Source organism: Akebia trifoliata, chromosome 10 (genome assembly GCF_017979445.1).
Source record: "Akebia trifoliata isolate Shusen 1 chromosome 10, ASM1797944v1, whole genome shotgun sequence".
In the NCBI taxonomy this organism is placed as follows: Eukaryota; Viridiplantae; Streptophyta; class Magnoliopsida; order Ranunculales; family Lardizabalaceae; genus Akebia; species Akebia trifoliata.
Window position 1 is genome coordinate 2,159,928 of NC_141384.1, and position 16,439 is coordinate 2,176,366.

A 16,439-nucleotide genomic window follows, 5' to 3' on the forward strand; every position below is an offset into this window, starting at 1 on the left:
AAGTGAGAGTGGATATGAATCATAGATGCTTTTTCACTTTCACGTCAAGAAGTGCAATATGAGGTTGGAGCCCAAGGTCACTTCAGCATTATTCTTTTAGAAAACTAAAAAACTAAAGAAATAAGAATATGTCACGTATACACTCAAATGGGCTAAGATAGTATTGCTCCGATATATTATAATTACACACCACCATAAGAAAGCTCAATCTTCTTTTTTTTTTTGAAATATTTATCACTATTGTTTTGAATTTTTTTTATATTTTTGGTGCATAGTGTTTTTTTTTTTTTTTTGAATTAAAAAAAATAAAAATAAAAAAAATCCGAGCTGATAACATTGTATCATCCTCATTATATTGTCAGCAACAGTCGGGGTACTAACCTTCGCTGCAGTAGTCGGGTAGAGATATCCCGTCTTCTCGAGTACACACCACAAGCTTACTTTTAACTGGCAAAACATATGCATCAACTAGGTTGTAAATAATCCAAGAATTATGCAAAAACTTCGTCTACAATAGGATACACTCAAGAAACAGAGCAGCACACAAACTTATAATATGTCGGGAAAAAATCATGGAAAATGTTAAATGACAGAAACAAACATTGACTTGTTACTTGTTTAACCAGTAAATCAGAATAAGAAATGTGCAAACAGATGCGACAAGAGACAGTATGATAGTATCCATAGACTTTTTCCTCTTGATTGATGAGAGAATATGATTTACCTGCACCATTATAGATTGAAATAAAACATTCATCAAAATCTGTAAATGAAGATCAAACGCTTTCAAGCATAGAAATTAAAGGGAGAGTAGTAGTTCTTTTTTTTGTACCGTAGGAAGACGGCTGCTAACATTGCTTAGCTTCGAAGTGATGCCCCCAAATGTTCCGCGTTGAAGCACCAGTGCTCCTAGCGTTGCTTGTGCTTGGGAAATCACATTATCCATCTGCCGCACCACAAGTTCACAAGAAGTCAATTGATGACTGGTCGTTGCCTTGGATGAGAGTTAATAAATGTGTGTTCTTTAAAGAGGATTCCATATAACGATTTGTGCTACATGTGCTTAAACATATATTTAAAAGTTTCTAATGGGGGTATTGAAGCATCCACATGAGTTAAACCATGAAAAGCACCAAGAATCGAATCAATAATGTGCACAAACGTTTTTTTTTTGTCAAGGCACAAAGAAGAAATCCAATGTTAAAGTGTTACTCTTTTGTCACTTATATTGAAATCCAAAGTTATAGTACTTTTAGAGAGATGCTATTGCCCCACTAACTTTTGCTAACAAAACCCCAGTTCATATGAAAATCTCCAAAGAATTAGCACGCACTTGGGGTGCAACTAGTAAAAGTTGGTGTGGCAATAGAAGCTCTCTAGTTTTATCTTGAATGCTGGGACCCAGAAGAACTCTCACACTTCTCCCAACCTCTTCTAAACTTATGGGGATGGTTGTCAGTTAAACTTATGAAGGAACTAAGGTGTTCGATCACTAATAACATAAAAAAAGATACACAAATTTTTAAGCATGCCATTAGGAGCTCTAAAACCAGCAATAAAGTCGGTTTAGACTAGACAGACCTGAAGCTCTAATCTGTCAAAAAGTAGTCACTTCAAAGTTCTAGGCAAAAACTAGGCATAAAGATACAAGTAAAAGTTCGGTGTATGCCGATAGGTGAGTTCGAAGTCCCCCCCGAACTCCAGCTTTTAGCTCAAAAAGTAGTTTTCTCTCTTGCCGGCCTGAGTGTAGTACCACTACCGCACTATGAGTTTATACTTCATTTAACCTCGGCAAGGTTAATTGAAGGCTATCCATACCCCCTAGAGGTGAAACAGAGCTGGAAGGAGGCCCTCGCCCCGGGAGGGGGGCGAGGATACTTAACAGTTAAGAGCTAGTCACTAGACAGAAAAGGGAAAGCACACCATACAACAGATGACTCGCTATAAGTCATGTAAGATTCTAATTGACTAATTGCTTTTTAACTCACCAAAAACTCCTCCAAGGACTACCACTCTCCCCTTCAAATCTCCAAATCCAACTACTTATTCGACCTTCTATCTCTTAGATTTCTCACCCCACGAATGGGAGTTCACTCTAAGAGGAAGACATAATAATGTGGACATAGGCATTGCAACCCAGATTGTCAACCAAAACTCCAATGTAACCTACCTTACCAACCCCAAAAAATCCTGGAGAGGTTGACCCTGCTACCCAGACATCACCTTAAAATAACGAAGATCACATCTCAAAATATAAGTTGGGAATGCGATTCCCCCACAAAATAAACGATTTCTGGGTATCACACTTGGGATTTGAAAGAGGCAAAAGGTCCCAATCAAAACCTAGTTTCATATTGCAAGGCTTGTTTCTCTTATAATGTGACGCCCCCAGATCTGATTTTCTATTAGAAAAACTAATCTCTAGAAGATACAAGTTTCCAAAATAGGAAAAAAAAAACCTATTAGAATTAGAAATTAAATTACATTGTAGATGAATGTTCACTTCCCATATAATTAAGCAATTAAAGGGGACATGCCCATTTGTTTCGTAATTTCTCAATCTAGGAATAAATTACTACAATATTGATTTGAATCTAAATCATTTCAATACAAATAAATGAACTGTGCATGTATTCCATACCTGTCCTGAGCTTCTGTGGATAGAAGCATTCTCTTTAAGGAAAGCATGCTCTTCAGAACCACCGCCCTCTTCAAGATCTAATCTTGTCCGGTCGAACTCCATAAAATCTTGAAGGAGTGAAGCATGCTCTTTCTTAGCTCTAAGGCTAGATCGAAAACGATGAAATTCCTGCACTTCAATAGTTTTAAAAATTAGATTAGCACTCAACAAGTATCATCTTCTTGGATGACATCTAATAATGCAAAATAAATCAAGCCCAAATTGAGCTTTAACGATAAGAATTTTGCAGTGGTTATGAGACAAAAATAATACCTGAGTAATATCTTGTAGAATTTCTTGATGTCGAGCCAACGTATGAGAAAAAATTTCTGACCCCCCTGATGATACCCAAGCTTGCATCTGTGAATTTACTTGCTGAAGTTGTTTGATTAGTTGGTCTATCCCAGATTCAAGATCATTTTCTGTACCGTCAACTTTTGTGGAGACCAATTTTCGATATGAATTCATATGCTCATCCAACTGTGCTTCAAGTTTCCTTGCCTGCACACAGACAACGGATCACACCTTCAAACTTTGTAAATATGTAGTAAGAGTAATTAAAAGAACTTACAAAACTAGTTCACAGTCGTCTTTATCATCATCATTATCATCAAAGCCCAATAATAGGCTGGCAACATGAATCCTACTTCACCATTCAACTGTGTTCAGATGCAATATCTTCGGTCAGGGCATGTTTCTTCGGATATTTTCCTATCATCTGAATCTATGTCATTTTTGACCTTCTTATCACTATTCTTTTTGTTGGTTAATTAAAAATTGAATTAATAAAAAAGGAGGTTGAGGTGAGGACAGCAACCAGAATAACAGGAAAGAAAAGCACCCCTTTGGAGCTATTATTGATCTTTGATGTGCACAACAAACCATCTCAATCAACTTTTCATTACTCTATCTTTGGGGCTATTGGTATCCCTTGCACGCATAGTGACAAAAAACTGAGATTTTTTGAAAAAAAATCGCGATTAAATCATGATTTTTCAACAAGAAAAAATCTTTGATTTTTCAAAAATCACGATTAATCGTGATTTTATCAACTGTTTTTGGGAAAAAAATCTCAGAATATTTTTATTTTAAATAATTTTTAAGTGTAGTCTTATTATTTAATATATGAAATACATTGTTTTACATTTTTTATATTAAATTTTTTTTTTAATAACTTATACGATGTTTTCCCGACTTTTGCCCACTTTTCTGAAGCTTTCTATTGCCGAATTATTCCTGAACCACGACTTTGTCACTATGCTTGCATGTATTCATCCCTTAATTTTGTATTTTCTAGTCAAACCACTCACCCTCTTAGGTCATTTGTTACATTCACTCTATGAACATGTTTATCGACCATGTAACAATCATCTTCATGAAGCATAAATGGCCAAAAAATTCAAAATGCATTACTAAAGGTGATCAAACATCATTAGCACATCACTAACTATTGAGGATTCAGTTTTAATAGGAGAAAACTCTAACTCCTTTGAATTTCCAATACCTATAAAAATCTCTTCATTGCAAAGGTTTAAGATCTAAAATCACTATCCATCTCAAGATCCTTGTAACTAGGAGCGGAGCTAGTAAGGAGTCAGTGGGGGCAATTGCCCCCACAGAACTTTGAAATACCCTTGTATTTTCAACTAATTGCATACCTGATTTTCCCCCACCCCCTCATCTCCCTCCAAATCGCCCCCCCTCCCCCCCATCACCTCCTTCAATTTTTTGAAGATGACATTGCATGTTGACTCGGCCTTCTCTCATAAACTAATTGGAAATGCCCAGATATCCTTCTCTTCAACTTCTAAACAAAAACCTCTAAATTTCTTCCCAAAATCTATCATCTTCAAGCTTTTCAATTGTACCATTAACCATAGTTTTCCCCACTACAAGAAAATCCTGGCTCCGCCCCTGCTCGTAACATTCCTTCTATGAACATGTTGTTCACCAACTACTCAACGTCCAGCTTCATAAAGAGTGGGTAGCAAGAAAATTCAAAACGCATTCCTAATAGAGAACTGACATTGTTAGCACACCACCAATTAATTGGATTTCAATTCAATTTGAGAAAACTCTTCCTCCTTAACATTTCCCAACTATCAATTTCTATAATAAACTGTGAAGCTTCAAAGATCTAAAACAACCATCCACCAGAAGATCCTTTTTTTTTAATATTCATTTTATGAACATGTCGTTTACTGACTACTCAACATTCACTTTTACAGAGCATAGATCGACACAAAATTCAAATTTCTAATAGTGATCCGACATCATAAGCAAATCACTAACTAGAGAGATTTCAATTTCGATTTGAGAAAACTCTGCCTCATTGGCATTTCTTAGTGCAAATACAAACAATAAACTCTTCTCCATTAAGATTCAACGATTTAAAAAATCACTGACTTTAGAAAGATCAACTCTACTTATCCGTGAAGAATTCAATTCAAATAAGATCTCACGCAGCAGCAGCAGCATAAAATAAAAAAAGAGAAACCCTAGGTTTCGTAACTGTTGTAAATCAGGATTTCATCGATGAAATTAATCAAATACTCCATCACAAACATTAGAAAAAATAAAAAAAAATTCCGTAATACTTTGATCTACAGTCTCAGAACTCAAAATTAAATCCTAATTCAAGACAGATTAATCTATTTTCAGATCCTTATAGATGAACAAAAATTAGGCACTAATTAAAACCAGATCTAATCTAGATGACGAATCGAATTCTACAAGATCTATAACTATAAATAATAATAAAAAAAGACGAAATCCATCAAAGGAAGTAAAATAAACAGAAGGAAAAAAACCAAGCCGATCTGGATTATCTTTCGAAATTCTTTGATCTCATCAGAAGAGAATTCTAGTGAGTTGGACCTGTTTTCGAAGGGCGTCCCATGAGCTCGGTTGATCCATCGATGTGAGAGAGATTTCTTTCTCGGCTTCACCTTCTTCTCCTGAATCTTTCGTTCTTCTTCGTTGAAATTATTTTCTTTTGTTTTTCCTTAAAATGTACAAGTGGATTGGTTGGAGATGAAGACGGGTTCTCTGCTCTCAACCGAAAAATTGCGTAAATAACACATTCCGGACAAAATACGCCTGGTGCGTACTACGCACAACCCCTTAAGAATTTTTTTTTTTTTGGTATTTTACAAATACCCCTGTAAAATTGACGATATTAGGTTTTCCCCCTTGAAAAATGCAAGCTTAAGTTTACCCCTTGACCTTAAGTCAATGTTGCATTTTCTTGATGATTTAACGATGAAATACGACATTTTTTTTATAAAAAAACCCTTCAAATCGTTAAATTACTCAAAATTTCACTCTTAAATCATAAAGAAAAAGCAATGTTGATTTATGAGGTAAACCTAATTTTACATTTTGCAAGGGGATAAACCTAATACCACTAATTTTACAGGGAGTATTTCTTAAATACCCAAAAAAACATTCTCTCGAACTTGCAAATTGGGTGGGCTAAACCCGAATTTGTTGGTTGCAGCCCAGTAGCCAACCTTAGGTTGGATATAGGAATAGGTAACTCCGGTTTGGACAAATATACATAAGCGAATCAAAATAGATTACCTAAACCTAAACTTAATATTGATATAATCAATTTGAGACAAGATTTGGTGACTCATGAAGAATGACTCATGGAAAAAAACACGACTCTTACTGTTTTTATACAAAATCCAACTATTGAGATTTATCCTTCAGATACATATCTTCAACATATATGTTATGGAGATACATATAAATCTTAATAGTTGGATTTTGTGTTTACATGATCAAGATTATGCGTTTTCTCACGAGTCATTCTTTATGAATCAATAGATCCCAATCAATTAAAAAAGTGTTTTCTTATTGATCATTGTTGGAGTGAACCCAGTAGGGGACCCACAAGGGACATCTTGTCGTGGTGGTACGCGTATGTCCGTAAATGCATTTTCTCCGAGATACGAGTAAAATGCATCTACTGATATGCGCAAGCCATCACATTAAGGTGTCTCCCGTGTGTCCCCCACTGAGGTTACTCCAACACAGTTCTTTCTTATTATATCTTTGTTTTATTCTCATTCACAATGATCACCATGTGCTGTATGTGTGCTTTTATTTATTTATATATCACAATTAATATATCATTATTTTCATTAAATAATCAATTACATTCCTATGAATTAATTTTCTCTCAAAAGAACTCATTTTCAATCTCCTCTTCAAATCACATATATCATTTCTTTAAGAGGAATTGGCCTCCAACCTCTGTTAAAATCTAGGATCATTGTTCTTAAGAAGAGTTGAACTCTTGACTCTATAAACAACACCAAGCTCATGAGCCCTCCTTCAGAGATGAAACGTTATATTTAGTTGATCAAGTGCACATTTAAGGACAAGAAAGATAATGCAAAACATTCGATATTAAAATTTACAAGCCCTAATTTAGCAAATATTTCCCTAATTAATAGTAAAAGCAAGTATTCCTCATCTAAAAATCTCCAAAGAATAACGAGTATTGTAAACCCTTCTTTAGAGAAAGTAAAGCTTGTAACTTCTTCATTAAGAGCAAAATCTTTTTCTTAACTGATAAAATGTGGAGTATAGAGAGAAGAAAAGCTATTCGATACCTACACAAAGATTGATGGACATGTTGATGGTAAAAAAAAAACTAGCATGAAAGTACAAGCTCTTCTTAAAAAAAAAAAAAAAAATCAGAATATTATTCTCAACGAGGCACGAAGTCTAGATATGAGAAATTACACACAATACATTTTTGATAGTCAAGGGACCCATGATTGACCCTTGTCTTCCCTAACGTGTTCCTAGAGATCAAGAGGTACATTGATACTAACCTCGTCTTCCCCATCGATGATCATCCCATTGAATCAAGTTTGTTATATCAAATCACTTGGAAGAAATCGATTAAATGTGGGTCCAACTATCTTCTTATGTTGTATTTATTGTCAACTAGTAGAATGCACATGAGAGAAAAACATGTTTTTCATCGAGATACGAGTGCAAAGTATATGTGGTTCCCACAAATTTCCAGGTCAGGAAAGTGAGATATGATGTACAAACTTAAGGTCACTCTAGCACAAAACTTTAAAATTTAATAAGTAAACATTGGTTCAAGGAAGAAAGGTCATTTTGATAATTTATAATTAGTAAATATAGACTTAGTAAACCTCATTTTTTTATTGAACGGAAAATAACCATTAAATTTAAAAGTAATATAAGAACATTTTTTGAAATTTAAACAATGATCCTCTACTCTACGTCTCTACCTTCTCTCGTTATAAAATTATAATAGTAAAAAAATAAGAAAAATGTTAAAGTGACTTCTTACAACATTGTGTTCATCACTGTGCTAACGTGCATGGGCGGATTTAGAGTGGGGGCACTTCCTCGTAAGAATTTTCAAAGTCTATAAATTAGTAAGATGGTACAACAAATTTTAAAGGTAGATAAAAAAATCTGCTATTATTGACCCCACAACTTTTTTTTATAACGCTTAGTTTGTTCCCACAAAATTTTTTTTACTCTGGGTTGCCTCGGCTCCTACTAACGTGGAGGTGCCCATAGAATCATAGATGCTTTTCTTCGAGATACGAGTGAAAATCATCCATGGTTCTATGCATACCAAAACATTAGCTTAGTGTGGAACGTATTGTCATGGAAAGTTACTCCAATATTACTCTAAAAATTATAATCAAATATGTGACGCTTTGATCATAATGACTCCAAGTCGCCATCCAAATTAACTTCTTGGGGTAGGCTCTCTAGATTTCATGGCTTGGACTAATTGAAAATGTAAATTACAAAAAAAAATAAAAAACTTTTTTTTTTTTTTTCAATTTCATCAAAGGCTTTAAAAATGGATGGCTTCAGACTTCTCAAAATTAAAATTAAAATTAAAATTAAATGATAAAAATAATATTTTTCTTTTAAAGTTCTTTGAAGATTCGTGATAATCTAACTACCTCACGTGGCATACTCAATTGACTCCCTTGACGTGATAAGTTCGAGAATTGTAGATTTGTATGTCTCGAGATACTCAAGTATACTTTTCCCATAAAAAATGTATCTTGAGGGAATCGTGTATCCCAAGACGTATAGATTTACTATTCTTGAACTTATCACGTCAAGAGAATCGATTGAGTATGGCACATGAGATAATCAGATTATCACGACTCTTCTTGGAATTTTGGATTCTTCAACTGTGTGGCATCCAATCATGTTTTTGACGCCACAAGGTGATGTGGTCGGGAAATAATCAGGAAAGTGCATTTCGTTGACAAAAAGTTAAACCTCCCTGTTATTAGGTGATTTGGACATTCGCCTCCATGTTTGACTATTTGAGATATTATGTGTTATCGAATTGACAGCACGATCCCCTTGACCACAATCTTCTCGTATGGACTACAATCAAAATGACCATTCAATCTCCAATAAAAAACCATTTGATTTTTCTCTATTAAAAAAAACCAATCATCTTTGAATGATTATTTGTATTTGTTTAACCTGAAAGAGAGCTGATATTGCCACACCAACTTTTACTAATGCCACATCAACTCCTACTTAAAACACCAAAGAAATGCATATAATTGGTGCGGTGTTTGTAATAGTTGGTGTGACAATACTAACTCTTTTATTTAAATCCATCCTTTTCTATTTTTCCGAAAATCTTATCTTACCTTGAGGCTCAAGGTTTAAAAGTTGAAGATGAGGGTCAAAATTTTGACCCAAAAATTAAAAGACGACTAATTTTAGAAAGAAAAATATAAGGGTCTTTTGACAATAGGTTGAAGCTGAGGGTATTTTAGCCATTTTCTATTAGTCTTTTGTGGTCCAAGGGGTTATGTTATCAGTTTAAAAGAGAAGGGGTATCTTAAATATTCACCAAAACATTGAGGGATGTATATAAATCACCCCCTCCTTAAAAGTCAAATTTCCTCAACAAATTATAACACAACTCTCCAATGTAATCGATGTCTATATTATGAGAGTTTCTATTAACACATCAAATTTTACTTATAACACCCCAATCTATATACTCGTAAAAAAACACTCCAATCCACATGTAAACGTGTGTCTAATCTCAAAAGGATTGGTGAGTTTTTAAGTAAAAAATTGGCGTGCTATATAGAATCTATCATTATAAATACATGTATTACATACAAACCACTTATCTTACTCTCTTAGCAATGGCTGGCCGGAAAATTGTGTCACACATTTTGGTGGCCATGTTCTACTCAGCCACTGTGAGTGATGCACCCATGTATAACTCACTGGAATCTGACACACCGATCCTATTTCCTCTTACAACACCCCCTTCACCAATCACAATAAGTACCAACCATAGCGTGGAGTCATGGATCAAGAAAGCTAGTCTGCCCACTCTCACGAAACTAGTGGTGTTCCGGCCACTATATGGGGACACGTGGCACTCATTTTTTATGGGCCCTGGCAATGATGGGATCATGTCGTACGTTGATTTTGTTGACTTCAATTGGTCTGGGATAGAATATAGTGGTAGTAGTATTCCTGTCTCGTATGAGATTATCAAAAGAAAAGAAAAGAAGATCAAAATCAATCTCAATGTCAAGTTCAAGATCGAGTATGCCCAGGCCCACGGCCTTGGTGGATATTTCCTTTGGGCCTTCGACAAGAACTGGACCCTCTCCATCGAAGGTAAGTTTGAGTTGGTCAATCTAGCTATAATAATTAGATATTATTCAAAAATTTCGGATATTAAATTCAAATGTGACGTTAAAATTGACATTGATTCACACATTACTGATGTGGATGTGTGTGTACACAGCCATAGATGCTTTTTATTGAGATACGAGTGAAAAGCATCTATCGTTCTGGGTGCACCATCAGAAATGTGTGAATCGATGTCAATTTTTGGGATGGGAGTAGTCCCTACGATCAATCCTACGAAACACAACCATTAGTCCCACCAATCTTATCGAGTATTTGCCTACTAAACTAATATGGTGTGTATGATGGTTGGCAGCTTCGATGGCATGGAAGAACAAAGAACTAACCGATGGGAGTTTGAAAGAGGTCACCCTTCGTCTCCCTCACCCTACGTGAGCCATCTCCATTTTTTCGCTCTTTTTTTACTTTGTAATAAAGAGTTCAATAAATTCTTAATAAGGAACAAGTATTATTTGTTATTAAATTTTACCCCCAAAAAATGTTACAAGCTTAGTTTTAAAACTCTTACGTTGTGTTTGGATTGAGAGAAATGGAGAGAAGAGAAGAGAAAATGTACGAGTTTTTCTCCATTTCTCTTGTTTGGACGGTTAAGTGGGAAGAGAAAAAAAAAATAGGAGTTTTCTTTCTCTCCAAAAGTGGAGAGAAGAGGAGAGAAACCCTTTTAAAATATTTTATTATTCCAAGTCCACCCCTAGATTTCTTTTAAAATATTTTAAAATTTCAAAGTTGTCCCGAGTTCTCTCTTATCAATCCAAACATGGTGGAGAGAAATTGAGTTTCTCTTCTCTTCTCTTCTTTTAATGAGTTTCTCTTCTCTCCACTTCTCTCAATCCAAGCATAGCCTTAAGGTTGACTTGAAACCCTATATTGAGTTAAGTTGATTCAACTCACTTGCACGTATTTATCAAGTAAACTCTGAAAATTGTCAACCAAAGTCCTCTTGAACATGCTCCAAGTCAACTAAAAAACTCAACCGAATTTTGATGCTACATTTAATATTTTGTGGGAATAAAAAGTAACTATTATCATTTATTTAGAAATATATATATATTTTAGGAGCTTTTAAGTCTTCATTTTAAAAACAAACATCCTTTAGAATTATGTTTCTTGCATTTATTCCCCTCAAAAAATGTTTTTATTTTATCTTTTAATCCAAAAAGTAAGGATTTTAATTTCTTGTCATAATTCAATGCATTATTGTAAAGAAGCGTAGGATGTTAACCCTAGTGGCAAGTCGAACCTTGATAAGCTCTTCTGGAAGAGTAGGTTAAGAGTTTGAAACCCCACAAAGCAATGAATTCCTTGGGGCTACCCTCTAAGGTCAGGTTGATCCTCGACTCAATCAATTGCATGCAGGACTTTTTTAGGGCGTGGTGTGTGGCTTTAAATATTTTTAAATTTATCATTTTTTATTTGGACTCATTCAAGTTTTTGAAGTTTAAAAGCATGATTACTATTGGGAAACTCTACTCACCTTTCCCTCTATGAGCAAACCAATAAAATTTCAACCATGAACAATGTAAAATTCGAGATAAACAAAAGTGGAGTCAAAATTAACGCAAGTAAATCATTGGCAAGTACATCACATTTTTAGCATGAAAAACCCTTCAATGAGAAGGGAAAAAAACCACGGAACACTAATTCAATAAAATCTTTCACTAATTTAATAACGGGATTACAAATATACCCTCTCTAGATAAATCTAGCAAGAGGATTTTAACATCAGGAGAATAATACTATTGGATTCCCATGTGTATGTTTTCATTAAAAGGTGGATTCCAATCATCAACACGAAAAATAAGAAATCTCTTGCTAGAAACCGATTGCAAATACACTTCGTGAAAATTGAAAAATTCGACAGAAAAAATTGATAAGCCAATGCCCACGAATTTTAGAAACTTGATTTTGATGATCTAGGACTGTTGGAATTCTAGATATTCCCAGATTTGATGGCTTAGAGCTATCAAATTCTCCTATCCTTCATTAATTTGACAATTTTGGCCTGTCAAAAAAAAATTGACAATGAAAACTTCGACGCCAATTTGACCCCTTTGTCCGATTAATTTTATGAAATTTGATTGCCCGATGCAGTCAAATTTGGGCTTTTTGACATTGTGATACCTTGGATCTCTACTTTGAAAGTAAATGGATGCCTTAAATTTGTGGATTAAGTCTTCGCAAATCTGATAATACTTTTTCAACGTGATAGACCTAAGTCAAGTTTTCAAGTTTTAAAACCATGATTTTTACGACCATTTGACTATGAGATATATGATTTGGAGAGAAGAACATTAGGTAATGGGAAAAATCATTCTCTGAAGCGCCAGATGGAAAAAAAAATCTCTCCCAAAAATAGTTTCATCGGACGGGAAACTTAAGTCCAAGAAAAATATGTAATCATTTGCCCAAATTAAATTATATTTCTCTTAAGAAAAATCGTTTTCTCATCCATTTTCCATGCGTAATCATTCTCATCCTTTATCTTCCATTTGAAATCTTCCTAGAAACTGTCAATGTGAGGGTTGTGTTAAATATGCCATAGTTCAAAATACCAACACACACAAAGCTACATAACACAACCCTCCAAATAGAACATCCATGCAACATAGAACATCGATACAAACATAGCTTCAATTTAAAATCAGGCTTCCTCATATATATATATCTATATATATATATGACCCACCCCATCATTATCTGACCCACCCCAACCATGGCTAGCCGGAAATACTCCTCACTCTTTCTAATAACTCTTTTCTATTCTATCATCGGTTCATCGGTTTCGATCTCTCCGGTGTCGTCACCTCCCTATTTTCCGATCCCTAATCCTTCCACGCCCGCTCCCAATTCTGACGCGACAGAACCTTCTTACCCCGTCTCAGCTCCTATATCTTACCCACCACAACCCATGTCCCCTATACAGTCTCCTACATCTTACCCACCAGTATCGGCTTCACCCATGCCAGCTACCCCTACATGGCCTCCTTACCCACCCCCATCAGAATCGGCTCCACCCATGCCAGCTACCCCTACATGTGCTCCTTACCCACCCCCACCCCCACCCCCATCAGAATCGGCTCCACCCATGCCAGCTGTCCCTTCACCCAATCCATCTCCGATGCCTCCTTACCAAGGAATCAAAGGTGCATATTGGCCTTCATTTACGGGTTTCTCTATATCCTCTATCGACACCTCATACTTCACCCATCTCTACTACGCCTTCCTCCTACCCGACCAGACCACTTATAAACTAGCCATAACACCAAACGACGAGCAAATGCTACCCGAATTCACTAGTATATTACGTACCAAAAAATCTCCGGCTGTGAAGACTATACTATCTATTGGAGGAGGTGGGAGCGACCCGACTTTGTTTTCTAAAATTGCTAGTACCAACGTGACTCGATCAATTTTCATTCACTCCGCAATTGAAGTTGCTCGAAAATATAGGTTCGATGGAGTTGACCTTGATTGGGAGTTCCCGGCAAACCAAGACGACATGTCTAACCTTGGTTTGTTATTCAAAGAATGGCGTAAGGCACTCAATATGGAGGCAATGGCCACAGGTCGGCCTCGTCTTCTACTAACCTCGGCCGTATACTTTGCATCAAATTTCTTCCTATCCGATGTGCCACGATCATATCCCATTGAATCCATACGTAGATATGTGGATTGGGTTAGCCCTATGTGCTTTGATTACCATGGGAACTGGAGCAACTTCACGGGTGCACAAGCCGCCCTCTATGACCCAACTAGTAACGTTTCGACTAGCTATGGCATACACTCATGGATCGATGTTGGGGTACCAGCGAGGAAGGTAGTCATGGGCCTGCCAATTTACGGACGCACGTGGACGCTCAAGGACCCTAATGTGCACGGGATAGGAGCCGATGCAGTTGGTGTGGGGCCGGGCAATGGAATCATGACATACTCCGAGGTGATCGATTTCAATAATTTGAACAATGCGACTGTCGTGTATGACGGGAGCACTGTTTCAATGTATTCTTATGCCGGAGACGCTTGGATTGGCTACGATGATCCGACATCGGTGAAGACAAAGGTACAATTTGCTAGGTCTCATGGAATTGGAGGATATTTCTTCTGGGCTTTGGGGCAGGATAGGGATTGGACCATCTCTAGACAAGCTAAAATTTAAATTAAGAGTATGTGTTTGTTAGGAAAGCATAGTGACATTAATCCAAATTAATTTGGCATTTAAAAAAAAAAAATCTCATAATTTTTAAAAAAATCAAGAACCTTTGTGAATTAAATTGTTGAGAAATACCCCTCCACATTTTGGTGAGACCCTCCTATATTCTAAAATTGATGACATGTCACTCTTGAGTCTTGACATTGGTATTTTTAATAGGTTAATATAAAATGACCCAAATGCCCTTATCTTCAACTTTTAATCAAAAACCTTATTTTTCTTCCCAAAACTAATCGTCTTCAAACTGAAACTTCCATTTATGGGTCAAGTTCTGGTGACTCCTGAAGAATGACTCACCGAAAAATCACACAATCCTAACCATTTGAATACAAAATCAAACAATTGAGATTTATCATTGGGATAAGAATCTTCGAGATTTGTGTTATAAAAAATAGCATAAATCACAACCGTTGGATATTGTGTCTAAACAATTGAGATCATGTGTTTTCTTAAGAGTCACTGAACTCGACCCTTTATTAATTTTATACATCAAGCCTCAAGAACTAGATAAGATTTTGGAGAAATAGAGGATGAAGAAATTTTGGGTAACAAAATCAAGGGCTTTTCTATAATTGAATTAGGCGAGTTTGAAAAGATGGATTGAAGTTGAAGTCAAATATAAAAAAATAATTTACTGTAGAGGTAGAAGAGTTTGAAGATAACTGTTTTTGGGATAAAATAAAAAGTTTTGCCTAGAAAATAGGGTATTTAGGCCATTTTTTATTTGTCTAAACCTAAACAACAAGGTCAAGGGGGGCATATAATCAGTTTGAAAATATAGGGGTATCTCAAATATTCACCATAACGTTGAGGGCTTTCTCTAAACAATCCTATTGGTTTTTAATACATTATAGGGCTCAAAAAAATGTTTCTCAACTAACACCAGGGTTTGATTCGCAGCTTCTACTGCATGGGATCATTGAGGACCTGCGTGCGTGCGTGCGTGTGTGTGTGTGTGTGTGTGTGTGTGTTTTGTAATAAGGAGATCGATTTCATATATCAGTTGTTGAGAGATTTCTAACATTCATTTATGGGATTTATGAAAGATTATGTATCATTCTTTGACTTCAATAGTGAATTATTTTTTTGTTGGTTAATAATGGTGGTACCCTTTTATTTTTATATATGTACAATTCATATCCTCAACAAGAATGTTGGACCTTATTTATTGAAATTTTTGCATGAATGGTGATTTCTTTTAATTTTTATTGGGCCCAAAATACTGATTGTGCTATGTAATCATTTCTAACCTTTAATGTGTCCTAAAATTACCTTTTTTTTTTTTTTTTTTTTGGGTCTATCTATTTTTTTCTCCTTTTTTTAATTGGGAGATGGTATTAAAATGTGTTTATTTTATTTTTTTTATTTTTTTAAATTTGAACTGAGGTATTTGGGCCTCGTAAACAGCTCCCAACCAGGGGTGGATTTATATTGGAGGTAGTGGGGGCACTTGCCCCCCACCCACCCCCAAGAATTTTTGAAGTCTATGAGTATATATGAGTTATTGTGACAGACAATAATGGTGGATAATAAAATGTCGCTATTGCCCCTAAAAAAAATTCATCTATTAGTTGCCCTCATAAAAAAATAATAATAATAAATAATTGCTTTTGGTTGTCCTCACGAGAGCAAAATCTTGGCTCTACCCCTGCTCCTGACTAATACTTGGGGCACACGTTGTCCCCTCCCCACCTTATTAGGGAATTTCTAGCATAAATCTCTGAGAGTGACCACTCAGGAGCGATTTGAATTCAAGGCCTCTGCTTCCTGAGGTATGGTCTAAGGCAAGGGCTAATTGAGGATTGGTTACATGGAGATAATCCATAAGTT

General features: G+C 35.7%; 2 protein-coding genes across 2 annotated transcripts; one reads left to right on the top strand and one right to left on the bottom strand.

Annotated features, from left to right (window-relative positions):
* Positions 1-491: 491 nt before the first annotated feature.
* On the bottom strand, positions 492-5,771 carry GOS11 (golgi snare 11). Its single transcript, XM_086456604.1, has 5 exons — positions 5,558-5,771; positions 2,954-3,181; positions 2,642-2,809; positions 833-946; positions 492-724 (listed from the first exon to the last, which is right to left on the bottom strand). Exons 1-5 carry the CDS (start codon positions 5,594-5,596, stop codon positions 611-613), a joined length of 663 nt encoding a protein of 220 aa, XP_086312730.1. The 5' UTR covers positions 5,597-5,771; the 3' UTR covers positions 492-610.
* Positions 5,772-13,475: 7,704 nt separating this feature from the next.
* LOC147392692 (class V chitinase CHIT5-like) lies at positions 13,476-15,266 on the top strand. The gene has a single exon (XM_086456665.1). The coding sequence runs from the start codon at positions 13,485-13,487 to the stop codon at positions 14,553-14,555; it is 1,071 nt and encodes a 356-aa protein (XP_086312791.1). The 5' UTR covers positions 13,476-13,484; the 3' UTR covers positions 14,556-15,266.
* The last annotated feature ends 1,173 nt before the right edge of the window (positions 15,267-16,439 follow it).